We start from the raw sequence: 18,970 nt of genomic DNA on the forward strand, positions 1-18,970 counted from the left end.
TACAATGTTGTGTTGTAGGCTATATGTTCCCACCTGACTATTACCATGTTGTGTTGTAGGCTATATGTTCCCCCCTGACTATTACCATGTTGTGTTGTAGGCTATATGTTCCCCCCCTGACTATTACCATGTTGTGTTGTAGGCTATATGTTCCCCCCCTGACTATTACCATGTTGTGTTGTAGGCTATATGTTCCCCCCCTGACTATTACCATGTTGTGTTGTAGGCTATATGTTCCCCCCTGGCTATTTCCATGTTGTGTTGTAGGCTATATGTTCCCCCCTGACTATTACCATGTTGTGTTTTAGGCTATATGTTCCCCTGACTATTACCATGTTGTGTTGTAGGCTATATGTTCCCCCCTGACTATTACCATGTTGTGTTGTAGGCTATATGTTCCCCCCCCTGACTATTACCATGTTGTGTTGTAGGCTATATGTTCCCCCCCGACTATTACCATGTTGTGTTGTAGGCTATATGTTCCCCCTGACTGTTACCATGTTATGTTGTAGGCTATATGTTCCCACCTGACTATTACCATGTTGTGTTTTAGGCTATATGTTCCCCTGACTATTACCATGTTGTGTTGTAGGCTATATGTTCCCCCCTGACTATTACCATGTTGTGTTGTAGGCTATATGTTCCCCCCCCTGACTATTACCATGTTGTGTTGTAGGCTATATGTTCCCACCTGACTATTACCATGTTGTGTTGTAGGCTATATGTTCCCCCCCGACTATTACCATGTTGTGTTGTAGGCTATATGTTCCCCCTGACTGTTACCATGTTATGTTGTAGGCTATATGTTCCCACCTGACTATTACCATGTTGTGTTGTAGGCTATATGTTCCCCCCTGACTATTACCATGTTGTGTTGTAGGCTATGTGTTCCCCCCTGACTATTACCATGTTGTGGTGTAGGCTATATGTTCCCACCTGACTATTACCATGTTGTGTTGTAGGCTATATGTTCCCCCCCTGACAATTACCATGTTGTTTTGTAGGCTATATGTTCCCCCCTGACTATTTCCATGTTGTGTTGTAGGCTATATGTTCCCCCCCTGACTATTACCATGTTGTGTTGTAGACTATATGTTCTCCCCTGACTATTACCATGTTGTGTTGTAGGCTATATGTTCCCCCCCTGACTATTTCCATGTTGTGTTGTAGGCTATATGTTCCCCCCTGACTATTACCATGTTGTGTTGTAGACTATATGTTCTCCTGACTATTACCATGTTGTGTTGTAGGCTATATGTTCCCCCCCTGACTATTACCATGTTGTGTTGTAGGCTATATGTTCCCCCCTGACTATTACCATGTTGTGTTGTAGGCTATATGTTCCCCCCTGACTATTTCCATGTTGTGTTGTAGGCTATATGTTCCCCCCTGACTATTACCATGTTGTGTTGTAGGCTATATGTTCCCCCCCTGACTATTTCCATGTTGTGTTGTAGGCTATATGTTCCCCCCTGACTATTACCATGTTGTGTTGTAGGCTATATGTTCCCACCTGACTATTACCATGTTGTGTTGTAGGCTATATGTTCCCCCCTGACTATTACCATGTTTTGTTGTAGGCTATATGTTCCCCCCTGACTATTTCCATGTTGTGTTGTAGGCTATATGTTCCCCCCTGACTATTACCATGTTGTGTTGTAGGCTATATGTTCCCACCTGACTATTACCATGTTGTGTTGTAGGCTATATGTTCCCCCCTGACTATTACCATGTTGTGTTGTAGGCTATATGTTCCCCCCCTGACTATTACCATGTTGTGTTGTAGGCTATATGTTCCCCCCCTGACTATTACCATGTTGTGTTGTAGGCTATATGTTCCCCCCCTGACTATTACCATGTTGTGTTGTAGGCTATATGTTCCCCCCTGGCTATTTCCATGTTGTGTTGTAGGCTATATGTTCCCCCCTGACTATTACCATGTTGTGTTTTAGGCTATATGTTCCCCTGACTATTACCATGTTGTGTTGTAGGCTATATGTTCCCCTGACTATTTCCATGTTGTGTTGTAGTCTATATGTTCCCCTGGCTATTACCATGTTGTGTTGTAGGCTATATGTTCCCACCTGACTATTACCATGTTGTGTTGTAGGCTATATGTTCCCCTGACTATTTCCATGTTGTGTTGTAGGCTATATGTTCCCCCCTGACTATTACCATGTTGTGTTGTAGGCTATATGTTCCCCCCCTGACTATTTCCATGTTGTGTTGTAGGCTATATGTTCCCCCCTGACTATTACCATGTTGTGTTGTAGGCTATATGTTCCCACCTGACTATTACCATGTTGTGTTGTAGGCTATATGTTCCCCCCTGACTATTACCATGTTGTGTTGTAGGCTATATGTTCCCCCCCTGACTATTACCATGTTGTGTTGTAGGCTATATGTTCCCCCCCTGACTATTACCATGTTGTGTTGTAGGCTATATGTTCCCCCCCTGACTATTACCATGTTGTGTTGTAGGCTATATGTTCCCCCCTGGCTATTTCCATGTTGTGTTGTAGGCTATATGTTCCCCCCTGACTATTACCATGTTGTGTTTTAGGCTATATGTTCCCCTGACTATTACCATGTTGTGTTGTAGGCTATATGTTCCCCCCTGACTATTACCATGTTGTGTTGTAGGCTATATGTTCCCCCCCCTGACTATTACCATGTTGTTTTGTAGGCTATATGTTCCCCCCCGACTATTACCATGTTGTGTTGTAGGCTATATGTTCCCCCTGACTGTTACCATGTTATGTTGTAGGCTATATGTTCCCACCTGACTATTACCATGTTGTGTTTTAGGCTATATGTTCCCCTGACTATTACCATGTTGTGTTGTAGGCTATATGTTCCCCCCTGACTATTACCATGTTGTGTTGTAGGCTATATGTTCCCCCCCCTGACTATTACCATGTTGTGTTGTAGGCTATATGTTCCCACCTGACTATTACCATGTTGTGTTGTAGGCTATATGTTCCCCCCCGACTATTACCATGTTGTGTTGTAGGCTATATGTTCCCCCTGACTGTTACCATGTTATGTTGTAGGCTATATGTTCCCCCCTGACTATTACCATGTTGTGTTGTAGACTATATGTTCCCCCTCGACTATTTCCATGTTGTGTTGTAGGCTATATGTTCCCCTGACTATTACCATGTTGTGTTGTAGGCTATATGTTCCCACCTGACTATTACCATGTTGTGTTGTAGGCTATATGTTCCCCTGACTATTTCCATGTTGTGTTGTAGGCTATATGTTCCCCCCTGACTATTACCATGTTGTGTTGTATGCTATATTTTCCCCCCCTGACTATTTCCATGTTGTGTTGTAGGCTATATGTTCCCCCCTGACTATTACAATGTTGTGTTGTAGGCTATATGTTCCCACCTGACTATTACCATGTTGTGTTGTAGGCTATATGTTCCCCCCTGACTATTACCATGTTGTGTTGTAGGCTATATGTTCCCCCCCTGACTATTACCATGTTGTGTTGTAGGCTATATGTTCCCCCCCTGACTATTACCATGTTGTGTTGTAGGCTATATGTTCCCCCCCTGACTATTACCATGTTGTGTTGTAGGCTATATGTTCCCCCCTGGCTATTTCCATGTTGTGTTGTAGGCTATATGTTCCCCCCTGACTATTACCATGTTGTGTTTTAGGCTATATGTTCCCCTGACTATTACCATGTTGTGTTGTAGGCTATATGTTCCCCCCTGACTATTACCATGTTGTGTTGTAGGCTATATGTTCCCCCCCCTGACTATTACCATGTTGTGTTGTAGGCTATATGTTCCCCCCCGACTATTACCATGTTGTGTTGTAGGCTATATGTTCCCCCTGACTGTTACCATGTTATGTTGTAGGCTATATGTTCCCACCTGACTATTACCATGTTGTGTTTTAGGCTATATGTTCCCCTGACTATTACCATGTTGTGTTGTAGGCTATATGTTCCCCCCTGACTATTACCATGTTGTGTTGTAGGCTATATGTTCCCCCCCCTGACTATTACCATGTTGTGTTGTAGGCTATATGTTCCCACCTGACTATTACCATGTTGTGTTGTAGGCTATATGTTCCCCCCCGACTATTACCATGTTGTGTTGTAGGCTATATGTTCCCCCTGACTGTTACCATGTTATGTTGTAGGCTATATGTTCCCACCTGACTATTACCATGTTGTGTTGTAGGCTATATGTTCCCCCCTGACTATTACCATGTTGTGTTGTAGGCTATGTGTTCCCCCCTGACTATTACCATGTTGTGTTGTAGGCTATATGTTCCCACCTGACTATTACCATGTTGTGTTGTAGGCTATATGTTCCCCCCCTGACAATTACCATGTTGTTTTGTAGGCTATATGTTCCCCCCTGACTATTTCCATGTTGTGTTGTAGGCTATATGTTCCCCCCCTGACTATTACCATGTTGTGTTGTAGACTATATGTTCTCCCCTGACTATTACCATGTTGTGTTGTAGGCTATATGTTCCCCCCCTGACTATTTCCATGTTGTGTTGTAGGCTATATGTTCCCCCCTGACTATTACCATGTTGTGTTGTAGACTATATGTTCTCCTGACTATTACCATGTTGTGTTGTAGGCTATATGTTCCCCCCCTGACTATTACCATGTTGTGTTGTAGGCTATATGTTCCCCCCTGACTATTACCATGTTGTGTTGTAGGCTATATGTTCCCCCCTGACTATTTCCATGTTGTGTTGTAGGCTATATGTTCCCCCCTGACTATTACCATGTTGTGTTGTAGGCTATATGTTCCCCCCCTGACTATTTCCATGTTGTGTTGTAGGCTATATGTTCCCCCCTGACTATTACCATGTTGTGTTGTAGGCTATATGTTCCCACCTGACTATTACCATGTTGTGTTGTAGGCTATATGTTCCCCCCTGACTATTACCATGTTTTGTTGTAGGCTATATGTTCCCCCCTGACTATTTCCATGTTGTGTTGTAGGCTATATGTTCCCCCCTGACTATTACCATGTTGTGTTGTAGGCTATATGTTCCCACCTGACTATTACCATGTTGTGTTGTAGGCTATATGTTCCCCCCTGACTATTACCATGTTGTGTTGTAGGCTATATGTTCCCCCCCTGACTATTACCATGTTGTGTTGTAGGCTATATGTTCCCCCCCTGACTATTACCATGTTGTGTTGTAGGCTATATGTTCCCCCCCTGACTATTACCATGTTGTGTTGTAGGCTATATGTTCCCCCCTGGCTATTTCCATGTTGTGTTGTAGGCTATATGTTCCCCCCTGACTATTACCATGTTGTGTTTTAGGCTATATGTTCCCCTGACTATTACCATGTTGTGTTGTAGGCTATATGTTCCCCTGACTATTTCCATGTTGTGTTGTAGTCTATATGTTCCCCTGGCTATTACCATGTTGTGTTGTAGGCTATATGTTCCCACCTGACTATTACCATGTTGTGTTGTAGGCTATATGTTCCCCTGACTATTTCCATGTTGTGTTGTAGGCTATATGTTCCCCCCTGACTATTACCATGTTGTGTTGTAGGCTATATGTTCCCCCCCTGACTATTTCCATGTTGTGTTGTAGGCTATATGTTCCCCCCTGACTATTACCATGTTGTGTTGTAGGCTATATGTTCCCACCTGACTATTACCATGTTGTGTTGTAGGCTATATGTTCCCCCCTGACTATTACCATGTTGTGTTGTAGGCTATATGTTCCCCCCCTGACTATTACCATGTTGTGTTGTAGGCTATATGTTCCCCCCCTGACTATTACCATGTTGTGTTGTAGGCTATATGTTCCCCCCCTGACTATTACCATGTTGTGTTGTAGGCTATATGTTCCCCCCTGGCTATTTCCATGTTGTGTTGTAGGCTATATGTTCCCCCCTGACTATTACCATGTTGTGTTTTAGGCTATATGTTCCCCTGACTATTACCATGTTGTGTTGTAGGCTATATGTTCCCCCCTGACTATTACCATGTTGTGTTGTAGGCTATATGTTCCCCCCCCTGACTATTACCATGTTGTTTTGTAGGCTATATGTTCCCCCCCGACTATTACCATGTTGTGTTGTAGGCTATATGTTCCCCCTGACTGTTACCATGTTATGTTGTAGGCTATATGTTCCCACCTGACTATTACCATGTTGTGTTTTAGGCTATATGTTCCCCTGACTATTACCATGTTGTGTTGTAGGCTATATGTTCCCCCCTGACTATTACCATGTTGTGTTGTAGGCTATATGTTCCCCCCCCTGACTATTACCATGTTGTGTTGTAGGCTATATGTTCCCACCTGACTATTACCATGTTGTGTTGTAGGCTATATGTTCCCCCCCGACTATTACCATGTTGTGTTGTAGGCTATATGTTCCCCCTGACTGTTACCATGTTATGTTGTAGGCTATATGTTCCCCCCTGACTATTACCATGTTGTGTTGTAGGCTATATGTTCCCCCTCGACTATTTCCATGTTGTGTTGTAGGCTATATGTTCCCCTGACTATTACCATGTTGTGTTGTAGGCTATATGTTCCCACCTGACTATTACCATGTTGTGTTGTAGGCTATATGTTCCCCTGACTATTTCCATGTTGTGTTGTAGGCTATATGTTCCCCCCTGACTATTACCATGTTGTGTTGTATGCTATATTTTCCCCCCCTGACTATTTCCATGTTGTGTTGTAGGCTATATGTTCCCCCCTGACTATTACAATGTTGTGTTGTAGGCTATATGTTCCCACCTGACTATTACCATGTTGTGTTGTAGGCTATATGTTCCCCCCTGACTATTACCATGTTGTGTTGTAGGCTATATGTTCGACTATTACCATGTTGTGTTGTAGGCTATATGTTCCCCCCCTGACTATTACCATGTTGTGTTGTAGGCTATATGTTCCCCCCTGGCTATTTCCATGTTGTGTTGTAGGCTATATGTTCCCCCCTGACTATTACCATGTTGTGTTTTAGGCTATATGTTCCCCTGACTATTACCATGTTGTGTTGTAGGCTATATGTTCCCCCCTGACTATTACCATGTTGTGTTGTAGGCTATATGTTCCCCCCCCTGACTATTACCATGTTGTGTTGTAGGCTATATGTTCCCCCCCGACTATTACCATGTTGTGTTGTAGGCTATATGTTCCCCCTGACTGTTACCATGTTATGTTGTAGGCTATATGTTCCCACCTGACTATTACCATGTTGTGTTTTAGGCTATATGTTCCCCTGACTATTACCATGTTGTGTTGTAGGCTATATGTTCCCCCCTGACTATTACCATGTTGTGTTGTAGGCTATATGTTCCCCCCCCTGACTATTACCATGTTGTGTTGTAGGCTATATGTTCCCACCTGACTATTACCATGTTGTGTTGTAGGCTATATGTTCCCCCCCGACTATTACCATGTTGTGTTGTAGGCTATATGTTCCCCCTGACTGTTACCATGTTATGTTGTAGGCTATATGTTCCCACCTGACTATTACCATGTTGTGTTGTAGGCTATATGTTCCCCCCTGACTATTACCATGTTGTGTTGTAGGCTATGTGTTCCCCCCTGACTATTACCATGTTGTGGTGTAGGCTATATGTTCCCACCTGACTATTACCATGTTGTGTTGTAGGCTATATGTTCCCCCCCTGACAATTACCATGTTGTTTTGTAGGCTATATGTTCCCCCTGACTATTTCCATGTTGTGTTGTAGGCTATATGTTCCCCCCCTGACTATTACCATGTTGTGTTGTAGACTATATGTTCTCCCCTGACTATTACCATGTTGTGTTGTAGGCTATATGTTCCCCCCCTGACTATTTCCATGTTGTGTTGTAGGCTATATGTTCCCCCCTGACTATTACCATGTTGTGTTGTAGACTATATGTTCCCCTGACTATTACCATGTTGTGTTGTAGGCTATATGTTCCCCCCCTGACTATTACCATGTTGTGTTGTAGGCTATATGTTCCCCCCTGACTATTACCATGTTGTGTTGTAGGCTATATGTTCCCCCCTGACTATTTCCATGTTGTGTTGTAGGCTATATGTTCCCCCCTGACTATTACCATGTTGTGTTGTAGGCTATATGTTCCCCCCCTGACTATTTCCATGTTGTGTTGTAGGCTATATGTTCCCCCCTGACTATTACCATGTTGTGTTGTAGGCTATATGTTCCCACCTGACTATTACCATGTTGTGTTGTAGGCTATATGTTCCCCCCTGACTATTACCATGTTGTGTTGTAGGCTATATGTTCCCCCCTGACTATTTCCATGTTGTGTTGTAGGCTATATGTTCCCCCCTGACTATTACCATGTTGTGTTGTAGGCTATATGTTCCCACCTGACTATTACCATGTTGTGTTGTAGGCTATATGTTCCCCCCTGACTATTACCATGTTGTGTTGTAGGCTATATGTTCCCCCCCTGACTATTACCATGTTGTGTTGTAGGCTATATGTTCCCCCCCTGACTATTACCATGTTGTGTTGTAGGCTATATGTTCCCCCCCCTGACTATTACCATGTTGTGTTGTAGGCTATATGTTCCCCCCTGGCTATTTCCATGTTGTGTTGTAGGCTATATGTTCCCCCCTGACTATTACCATGTTGTGTTTTAGGCTATATGTTCCCCTGACTATTACCATGTTGTGTTGTAGGCTATATGTTCCCCTGACTATTTCCATGTTGTGTTGTAGTCTATATGTTCCCCTGGCTATTACCATGTTGTGTTGTAGGCTATATGTTCCCACCTGACTATTACCATGTTGTGTTGTAGGCTATATGTTCCCCTGACTATTTCCATGTTGTGTTGTAGGCTATATGTTCCCCCCTGACTATTACCATGTTGTGTTGTAGGCTATATGTTCCCCCCCTGACTATTTCCATGTTGTGTTGTAGGCTATATGTTCCCCCCTGACTATTACCATGTTGTGTTGTAGGCTATATGTTCCCACCTGACTATTACCATGTTGTGTTGTAGGCTATATGTTCCCCCCTGACTATTACCATGTTGTGTTGTAGGCTATATGTTCCCCCCCTGACTATTACCATGTTGTGTTGTAGGCTATATGTTCCCCCCCTGACTATTACCATGTTGTGTTGTAGGCTATATGTTCCCCCCCTGACTATTACCATGTTGTGTTGTAGGCTATATGTTCCCCCCTGGCTATTTCCATGTTGTGTTGTAGGCTATATGTTCCCCCCTGACTATTACCATGTTGTGTTTTAGGCTATATGTTCCCCTGACTATTACCATGTTGTGTTGTAGGCTATATGTTCCCCCCTGACTATTACCATGTTGTGTTGTAGGCTATATGTTCCCCCCCCTGACTATTACCATGTTGTTTTGTAGGCTATATGTTCCCCCCCGACTATTACCATGTTGTGTTGTAGGCTATATGTTCCCCCTGACTGTTACCATGTTATGTTGTAGGCTATATGTTCCCACCTGACTATTACCATGTTGTGTTTTAGGCTATATGTTCCCCTGACTATTACCATGTTGTGTTGTAGGCTATATGTTCCCCCCTGACTATTACCATGTTGTGTTGTAGGCTATATGTTCCCCCCCCTGACTATTACCATGTTGTGTTGTAGGCTATATGTTCCCACCTGACTATTACCATGTTGTGTTGTAGGCTATATGTTCCCCCCCGACTATTACCATGTTGTGTTGTAGGCTATATGTTCCCCCGGACTGTTACCATGTTATGTTGTAGGCTATATGTTCCCCCCTGACTATTACCATGTTGTGTTGTAGGCTATATGTTCCCCCTCGACTATTTCCATGTTGTGTTGTAGGCTATATGTTCCCCTGACTATTACCATGTTGTGTTGTAGGCTATATGTTCCCACCTGACTATTACCATGTTGTGTTGTAGGCTATATGTTCCCCTGACTATTTCCATGTTGTGTTGTAGGCTATATGTTCCCCCCTGACTATTACCATGTTGTGTTGTATGCTATATTTTCCCCCCCTGACTATTTCCATGTTGTGTTGTAGGCTATATGTTCCCCCCTGACTATTACAATGTTGTGTTGTAGGCTATATGTTCCCACCTGACTATTACCATGTTGTGTTGTAGGCTATATGTTCCCCCCTGACTATTACCATGTTGTGTTGTAGGCTATATGTTCCCCCCCTGACTATTACCATGTTGTGTTGTAGGCTATATGTTCCCCCCCTGACTATTACCATGTTGTGTTGTAGGCTATATGTTCCCCCCCTGACTATTACCATGTTGTGTTGTAGGCTATATGTTCCCCCCTGGCTATTTCCATGTTGTGTTGTAGGCTATATGTTCCCCCCTGACTATTACCATGTTGTGTTTTAGGCTATATGTTCCCCTGACTATTACCATGTTGTGTTGTAGGCTATATGTTCCCCCCTGACTATTACCATGTTGTGTTGTAGGCTATATGTTCCCCCCCCTGACTATTACCATGTTGTGTTGTAGGCTATATGTTCCCCCCCGACTATTACCATGTTGTGTTGTAGGCTATATGTTCCCCCTGACTGTTACCATGTTATGTTGTAGGCTATATGTTCCCACCTGACTATTACCATGTTGTGTTTTAGGCTATATGTTCCCCTGACTATTACCATGTTGTGTTGTAGGCTATATGTTCCCCCCTGACTATTACCATGTTGTGTTGTAGGCTATATGTTCCCCCCCCTGACTATTACCATGTTGTGTTGTAGGCTATATGTTCCCACCTGACTATTACCATGTTGTGTTGTAGGCTATATGTTCCCCCCCGACTATTACCATGTTGTGTTGTAGGCTATATGTTCCCCCTGACTGTTACCATGTTATGTTGTAGGCTATATGTTCCCACCTGACTATTACCATGTTGTGTTGTAGGCTATATGTTCCCCCCTGACTATTACCATGTTGTGTTGTAGGCTATGTGTTCCCCCCTGACTATTACCATGTTGTGGTGTAGGCTATATGTTCCCACCTGACTATTACCATGTTGTGTTGTAGGCTATATGTTCCCCCCTTGACAATTACCATGTTGTTTTGTAGGCTATATGTTCCCCCCTGACTATTTCCATGTTGTGTTGTAGGCTATATGTTCCCCCCCTGACTATTACCATGTTGTGTTGTAGACTATATGTTCTCCCCTGACTATTACCATGTTGTGTTGTAGGCTATATGTTCCCCCCCTGACTATTTCCATGTTGTGTTGTAGGCTATATGTTCCCCCCTGACTATTACCATGTTGTGTTGTAGACTATATGTTCCCCTGACTATTACCATGTTGTGTTGTAGGCTATATGTTCCCCCCCTGACTATTACCATGTTGTGTTGTAGGCTATATGTTCCCCCCTGACTATTACCATGTTGTGTTGTAGGCTATATGTTCCCCCCTGACTATTTCCATGTTGTGTTGTAGGCTATATGTTCCCCCCTGACTATTACCATGTTGTGTTGTAGGCTATATGTTCCCCCCCTGACTATTTCCATGTTGTGTTGTAGGCTATATGTTCCCCCCCTGACTATTACCATGTTGTGTTGTAGGCTATATGTTCCCCCCCTGACTATTTCCATGTTGTGTTTTAGACTATATGTCCCCCCCCTGACTATTTCCATGTTGTGTTGTAGACTATATGTTCCCCCCCTGACTATTTCCATGTTGTGTTGTAGGCTATATGTTCCCCCCCTGACTATTTCCATGTTGTGTTGTAGGCTATATGTTCCCCCCTGACTATTACCATGTTGTGTTGTAGGCTATATGTTCCCACCTGACTATTACCATGTTGTGTTGTAGGCTATATGTTCCCCCCTGACTATTACCATGTTGTGTTGTAGGCTATATGTTCCCCCCCTGACTATTACCATGTTGTGTTGTAGGCTATATGTTCCCCCCCTGACTATTACCATGTTGTGTTGTAGGCTATATGTTCCCCCCCTGACTATTACCATGTTGTGTTGTAGGCTATATGTTCCCCCCTGGCTATTTCCATGTTGTGTTGTAGGCTATATGTTCCCCCCTGACTATTACCATGTTGTGTTTTAGGCTATATGTTCCCCTGACTATTACCATGTTGTGTTGTAGGCTATATGTTCCCCCCTGACTATTACCATGTTGTGTTGTAGGCTATATGTTCCCCCCCCTGACTATTACCATGTTGTGTTGTAGGCTATATGTTCCCCCCCCGACTATTACCATGTTGTGTTGTAGGCTATATGTTCCCCCTGACTGTTACCATGTTATGTTGTAGGCTATATGTTCCCACCTGACTATTACCATGTTGTGTTTTAGGCTATATGTTCCCCTGACTATTACCATGTTGTGTTGTAGGCTATATGTTCCCCCCTGACTATTACCATGTTGTGTTGTAGGCTATATGTTCCCCCCCCTGACTATTACCATGTTGTGTTGTAGGCTATATGTTCCCACCTGACTATTACCATGTTGTGTTGTAGGCTATATGTTCCCCCCCGACTATTACCATGTTGTGTTGTAGGCTATATGTTCCCCCTGACTGTTACCATGTTATGTTGTAGGCTATATGTTCCCCCCTGACTATTACCATGTTGTGTTGTAGGCTATATGTTCCCCCTCGACTATTTCCATGTTGTGTTGTAGGCTATATATTCCCCTGACTATTACCATGTTGTGTTGTAGGCTATATGTTCCCACCTGACTATTACCATGTTGTGTTGTAGGCTATATGTTCCCCTGACTATTTCCATGTTGTGTTGTAGGCTATATGTTCCCCCCTGACTATTACCATGTTGTGTTGTAGGCTATATGTTCCCCCCCTGACTATTTCCATGTTGTGTTGTAGGCTATATGTTCCCCCCTGACTATTACCATGTTGTGTTGTAGGCTATATGTTCCCACCTGACTATTACCATGTTGTGTTGTAGGCTATATGTTCCCCCCTGACTATTAGCATGTTGTGTTGTAGGCTATATGTTCCCCCCCTGACTATTACCATGTTGTGTTGTAGGCTATATGTTCCCCCCCTGACTATTACCATGTTGTGTTGTAGGCTATATGTTCCCCCCCTGACTATTACCATGTTGTGTTGTAGGCTATATGTTCCCCCCTGGCTATTTCCATGTTGTGTTGTAGGCTATATGTTCCCCCCTGACTATTACCATGTTGTGTTTTAGGCTATATGTTCCCCTGACTATTACCATGTTGTGTTGTAGGCTATATGTTCCCCCCTGACTATTACCATGTTGTGTTGTAGGCTATATGTTCCCCCCCCTGACTATTACCATGTTGTGTTGTAGGCTATATGTTCCCCCCCGACTATTACCATGTTGTGTTGTAGGCTATATGTTCCCCCTGACTGTTACCATGTTATGTTGTAGGCTATATGTTCCCACCTGACTATTACCATGTTGTGTTTTAGGCTATATGTTCCCCTGACTATTACCATGTTGTGTTGTAGGCTATATGTTCCCCCCTGACTATTACCATGTTGTGTTGTAGGCTATATGTTCCCCCCCCTGACTATTACCATGTTGTGTTGTAGGCTATATGTTCCCCCCTGACTATTACCATGTTGTGTTTTAGGATATATGTTCCCACCAGACTATTTCCATGTTGTTTTGTAGGCTATATGTTCCCCCCTGACTATTACCATGTTGTGTTGTAGGCTATATGTTCCCCCCTGACTATTACCATGTTGTGTTGTAGGCTATATGTTCCCCCCCTGACTATTACCATGTTGTGTTGTAGGCTATATGTTCCCCCCTGACTATTACCATGTTGTGTTGTAGGCTATATGTTCCCCCCCTGACTATTGCCATGTTGTGTTGTAGGCTATATGTTCCCACCTGACTATTACCATGTTGTGTTGTAGGCTATATGTTCCCCCTTGACTATTACCATGTTGTGTTGTAGACTATATGTTCCCCCCTGACTATTACCATGTTGTGTTGTAGGCTATATGTTCCCCCCCCTGACTATTACCATGTTGTGTTGTAGACTATATGTTCCCCCCTGACTATTACCATGTTGTGTTGTAGGCTATATGTTCCCCCCTGACTATTACCATGTTGTGTTGTAGGCTATATGTTCCCCCCTGACTATTTCCATGTTGTGTTGTAGGCTATATGTTCCCCCCCTGACTATTTCCATGTTGTGTTGTAGGCTATATGTTCCCCCCCTGACTATTTCCATGTTGTGTTGTAGGCTATATGTTCATTTCCATGTTGTGTTGTAGGCTATATGTTCCCCCCTGACTATTACCATGTTGTGTTTTAGGCTATATGTTCCCACCAGACTATTTCCATGTTGTTTTGTAGGCTATATGTTCCCCCCTGACTATTACCATGTTGTGTTGTAGGCTATATGTTCCCCCCTGACTATTACCATGTTGTGTTGTAGGCTATATGTTCCCACCTGACTATTACCATGTTGTGTTGTAGGCTATATGTTCCCCCCTGACTATTACCATGTTGTGTTGTAGGCTATATGTTCCCCTGACTATTACCATGTTGTGTTGTAGGCTATATGTTCCCCCCTGACTATTACCATGTTGTGTTGTAGGCTATATGTTCCCCCCCCTGACTATTACCATGTTGTGTTGTAGGCAATATGTTCCCCCCCGACTATTACCATGTTGTGTTGTAGGCTATATGTTCCCCCTGACTGTTACCATGTTATGTTGTAGGCTATATGTTCCCACCTGACTATTACCATGTTGTGTTGTAGGCTATATGTTCCCCCCTGACTATTACCATGTTGTGTTGTAGGCTATATGTTCCCCCCCTGACTATTGCCATGTTGTGTTGTAGGCTATATGTTCCCACCTGACTATTACCATGTTGTGTTGTAGGCTATATGTTCCCCCTTGACTATTACCATGTTGTGTTGTAGACTATATGTTCCCCCCTGACTATTACCATGTTGTGTTGTAGGCTATATGTTCCCCCCCCTGACTATTACCATGTTGTGTTGTAGACTATATGTTCCCCCCTGACTATTACCATGTTGTGTTGTAGGCTATATGTTCCCCCCTGACTATTACCATGTTGTGTTGTAGGCTATATGTTCCCCCCTGACTATTTCCATGTTGTGTTGTAGGCTATATGTTCCCCCCCTGACTATTTCCATGTTGTGTTGTAGGCTATATGTTCCCCCCCTGACTATTTCCATGTTGTGTTGTAGGCTATATGTTCCCCCCTGACTATTACCATGTTGTGTTGTAGGCTATATGTTCCCACCTGACTATTACCATGTTGTGTTGTAGGCTATATGTCCCCCCCCCCTGACTATTACCATGTTGTGTTGTAGGCTATATGTTCCCCCCCTGACTATTACCATGTTGTGTTGTAGGCTATATGTTCCCCCCCTGACTATTACCATGTTGTGTTGTAGGCTATATGTTCCCCCCTGACTATTACCATGTTGTGTTGTAGGCTATATGTTCCCCCCTGACTATTACCATGTTGTGTTGTAGGCTATATGATCCCCCTGACTGTTACCATGTTATGTTGTAGGCTATATGTTCCCACCTGACTATTACCATGTTGTGTTGTAGGCTATATGTTCCCACCTGACTATTTCCATGTTGTGTTGTAGGCTATATGTTCCCCCCCTGACTATTACCATGTTGTGTTGTAGGCTATATGTTCCCCCCCTGACTATTACCATGTTGTGTTGTAGGCTATATGTTCCCACCTGACTATTACCATGTTGTGTTGTAGCCTATATGTTCCCCCCTGACTATTACCATGTTGTGTTGTCGTCTATATGTTCCCCCTTGACTATTACCATGTTGTGTTGTAGGCTATATGTTCCCCCCTGACTATTACCATGTTGTGTTGTAGGCTATATGTTCCCCCCTGACTATTACCATGTTGTGTTGTAGGCTATATGTTCCCCCCTGACTATTACCATGTTGTGTTGTAGGCTATATGTTCCCCCCCTGACTATTACCATGTTGTGTTGTAGGCTATATGTTCCCCCCTGACTATTACCATGTTGTGTTGTAGGCTATATGTTCCCCCCTGACTATTACCATGTTGTGTTGTAGGCTATATGTTCCCCCCTGACTATTTCCATGTTGTGTTGTAGGCTATATGTTCCCCCCCTGACTATTACCATGTTGTGTTGTAGGCTATATGTTCCCCCCTGACTATTACCATGTTGTGTTGTAGGCTATATGTTCCCCCCTGACTATTACCATGTTGTGTTGTAGGCTATATGTTCCCCCCTGACTATTTCCATGTTGTGTTGTAGGCTATATGTTCCCCCCCTGACTATTACCATGTTGTGTTGTAGGCTATATGTTCCCCCCCTGACTATTACCATGTTGTGTTGTAGGCTATATGTTCCCCCCCTGACTATTACCATGTTGTGTTGTAGACTATATGTTCCCCCCTGACTATTACCATGTTGTGTTGTAGGCTATATGTTCCCACCTGACTATTACCATGTTGTGTTGTAGACTATATGTTCCCCCCCTGACTATTACCATGTTGTGTTGTAGGCTATATGTCCCCCCCTGACTATTTCCATGTTGTGTTGTAGACTATATGTTCCCCCCCTGACTATTTCCATGTTGTGTTGTAGACTATATGTTCCCCCCCTGACTATTACCATGTTGTGTTGTAGGCTATATGTTCCCCTGACTATTACCATGTTGTGTTGTAGGCTATATGTTCCCCTGACTATTACCATGTTGTGTTGTAGGCTATATGTCCCTCCCTGACTATTACCATGTTGTGTTGTAGGCTATATGTTCCCCCCTGACTATTACCATGTTGTGTTGTAGGCTATATGTTCCCCCCCTGACTATTACCATGTTGTGTTGTAGGCTATATTTTCCCACCCTGACTATTACCATGTTGTGTTGTAGGCTATATGTTCCCCCCCTGACTATTACCATGTTGTGTTGTAGGCTATATGTTCCCACCTGACTATTACCATGTTGTGTTCTAGGCTATATGTTCCCCTGACTATTACCATGTTGTGTTGTAGACTATATGTTCCCCCCCCCCTGACTATTACCATGTTGTGTTGTAGACTATATGTTCCCCCCTGACTATTTCCATGTTGTGTTGTAGGCTATATGTTCCCCCCTGACTATTACCATGTTGTGTTCTAGGCTATATGTTCCCCTGACTATTACCATGTTGTGTTGTAGGCTATATGTTCCCCCCCCCCTGACTATTACCATGTTGTGTTGTAGACTATATGTTCCCCCCTGACTATTTCCATGTTGTGTTGTAGGCTATATGTTCTCCCCTGACTATTACCATGTTGTGTTGTAGGCTATATGTTCCCCCCTGACTATTACCATGTTGTGTTGTAGACTATATGTTCCCCCCTGACTATTACCATGTTGTGTTGTAGGCTATATGTTCCCCCCTGACTATTACCATGTTGTGTTGTAGGCTATATGTTCCCCCCTGACTATTACCATGTTGTGTTGTAGGCTATATGTTCCCCCCCTGACTATTACCATGTTGTGTTGTAGGCTATATGTTCCCACCTGACTATTACCATGTTGTGTTGTAGGCTATATGTTCCCCCCTGACTATTACCATGTTGTGTTGTAGGCTATATGTTCCCACCTGACTATTACCATGTTGTGTTGTAGGCTATATGTTCCCCCCTGACTATTACCATGTTGTGTTGTAGGCTATATGTTCCCCCCCTGACTATTACCATGTTGTGTTGTAGACTATATGTTCCCCCCCTGACTATTACCATGTTGTGTTGTAGGCTATATGTTCCCCCCCTGACTATTACCATGTTGTGTTGTAGGCTATATGTTCCCTCCTGACTATTACCATGTTTTGTAGTAGGCTATATGTTCCCTCCTGACTATTACCATGTTGTGTTGTAGGCTATATGTCCCTCCCTGACTATTACCATGTTGTGTTTCAGAGACCGGCAGCAAGTGGGGTGACGTGGGTCTGGGGTGTTATGGAGCCCTGCATCACCAGAGACCCTCAGTGGAGTCCAGTTGCCTGGAGAGCCTGTGGGATGTCCTACCCTTTGAGGTTCTTCCCCCCCACTACTACCAGAGCCCAGTCCGCTGGGGGGACAGAGATGCAGGACTGCGTCCCACCAGCATCACCTCCATCCCAGGCACCATCACCAGTCTGCTACAGGACCTGAGCCTGGGTGAGGCTTCAGCCGCTTCAGCCTCCTCACCCTCCACCGCTCCACCCTCCAAGCGCCAGTGCCACTCCCTCTCCTGCTCAGAGGACCTGGGAGGCTGTCGGTCGGCCTGGAGGCCCCAGGGGTCCGGGGTGTGGACGGCTGTGGCGAAGAGGCGATGCCACAGCGGAGGAAGTGTCCAGAGAGGATTTGCAACAGGAGGAGGGACACGCTCTCAGCAGCTTGGGTTCCCTGCCATGCAGCGTAGCTCCAGCTTCAGCCTGCCAGCTCGCTCCAACACCCTCTCCCTGGATCTCCCTGGCTTTACCCCCAGCCCTTCCTACTTCAGCGGCTTAGCCCCGCCCTCTTACTCCTCCCTGTCCTCAGAACCCCCCAGGCCCTTCCTCTACCTCTCTCATGAACAGATCTGCCTCCCAGAGATCCAGGGAGGCCCGGCGTCGCACCTGAGCTCCCCAGACTCCACCCCAGAGATGAAGCGTCGTGCTGGGCAAGGGGGGCTGGCCCGGAGTCGCTCTCAGCCCTGCGTCCTCAACGACAAGAAGATGGGTATGAAGCGGAGGAGACCAGCCGACTCACACAAACAGAGGCCTTCTCTGGACCTGACCAAGATGACACAGGTTAGAAGGGGAATACTATCGTGGGTTTACGTGTGCTGTAATTCATGCTAATTAGTAGACTAATTAAGGGGTCTGGACTCTCTACATGGTTTGGTGGCTACATAAGGGACTGGAGACTCTCGTGAGTCTACATAACATGGTCATAACTCCAGTAGTCTCTTTGGGTCAATGACCTGAGAGTCAGCCTCAGTAAATGGCCAACCCAGCTGGAGGGTCTGGTCTGCTAGCTAGCTCAGTCAGTCAGCC

The 18,970-nt window shown here is 44.3% G+C and overlaps 1 protein-coding gene across 1 annotated transcript in view; it reads left to right on the forward strand.

The window, feature by feature from the left end:
* Positions 1 to 18,970, forward strand: part of LOC106577409 (protein FAM53B) — a 71,077-nt gene that overhangs the window by 48,110 nt on the left and 3,997 nt on the right. The window contains exon 4 of the mRNA XM_082964996.1: positions 17,871 to 18,724. Within this exon, the coding sequence (XP_082821122.1) occupies positions 17,871 to 18,724 (854 nt within the window). The remainder of the gene's footprint in view (positions 1 to 17,870; positions 18,725 to 18,970) is intronic.

This window comes from Salmo salar, chromosome 18 (genome assembly GCF_965601325.2).
Source record: "Salmo salar chromosome 18, fSalSal1, whole genome shotgun sequence".
In the NCBI taxonomy this organism is placed as follows: Eukaryota; Metazoa; Chordata; class Actinopteri; order Salmoniformes; family Salmonidae; genus Salmo; species Salmo salar.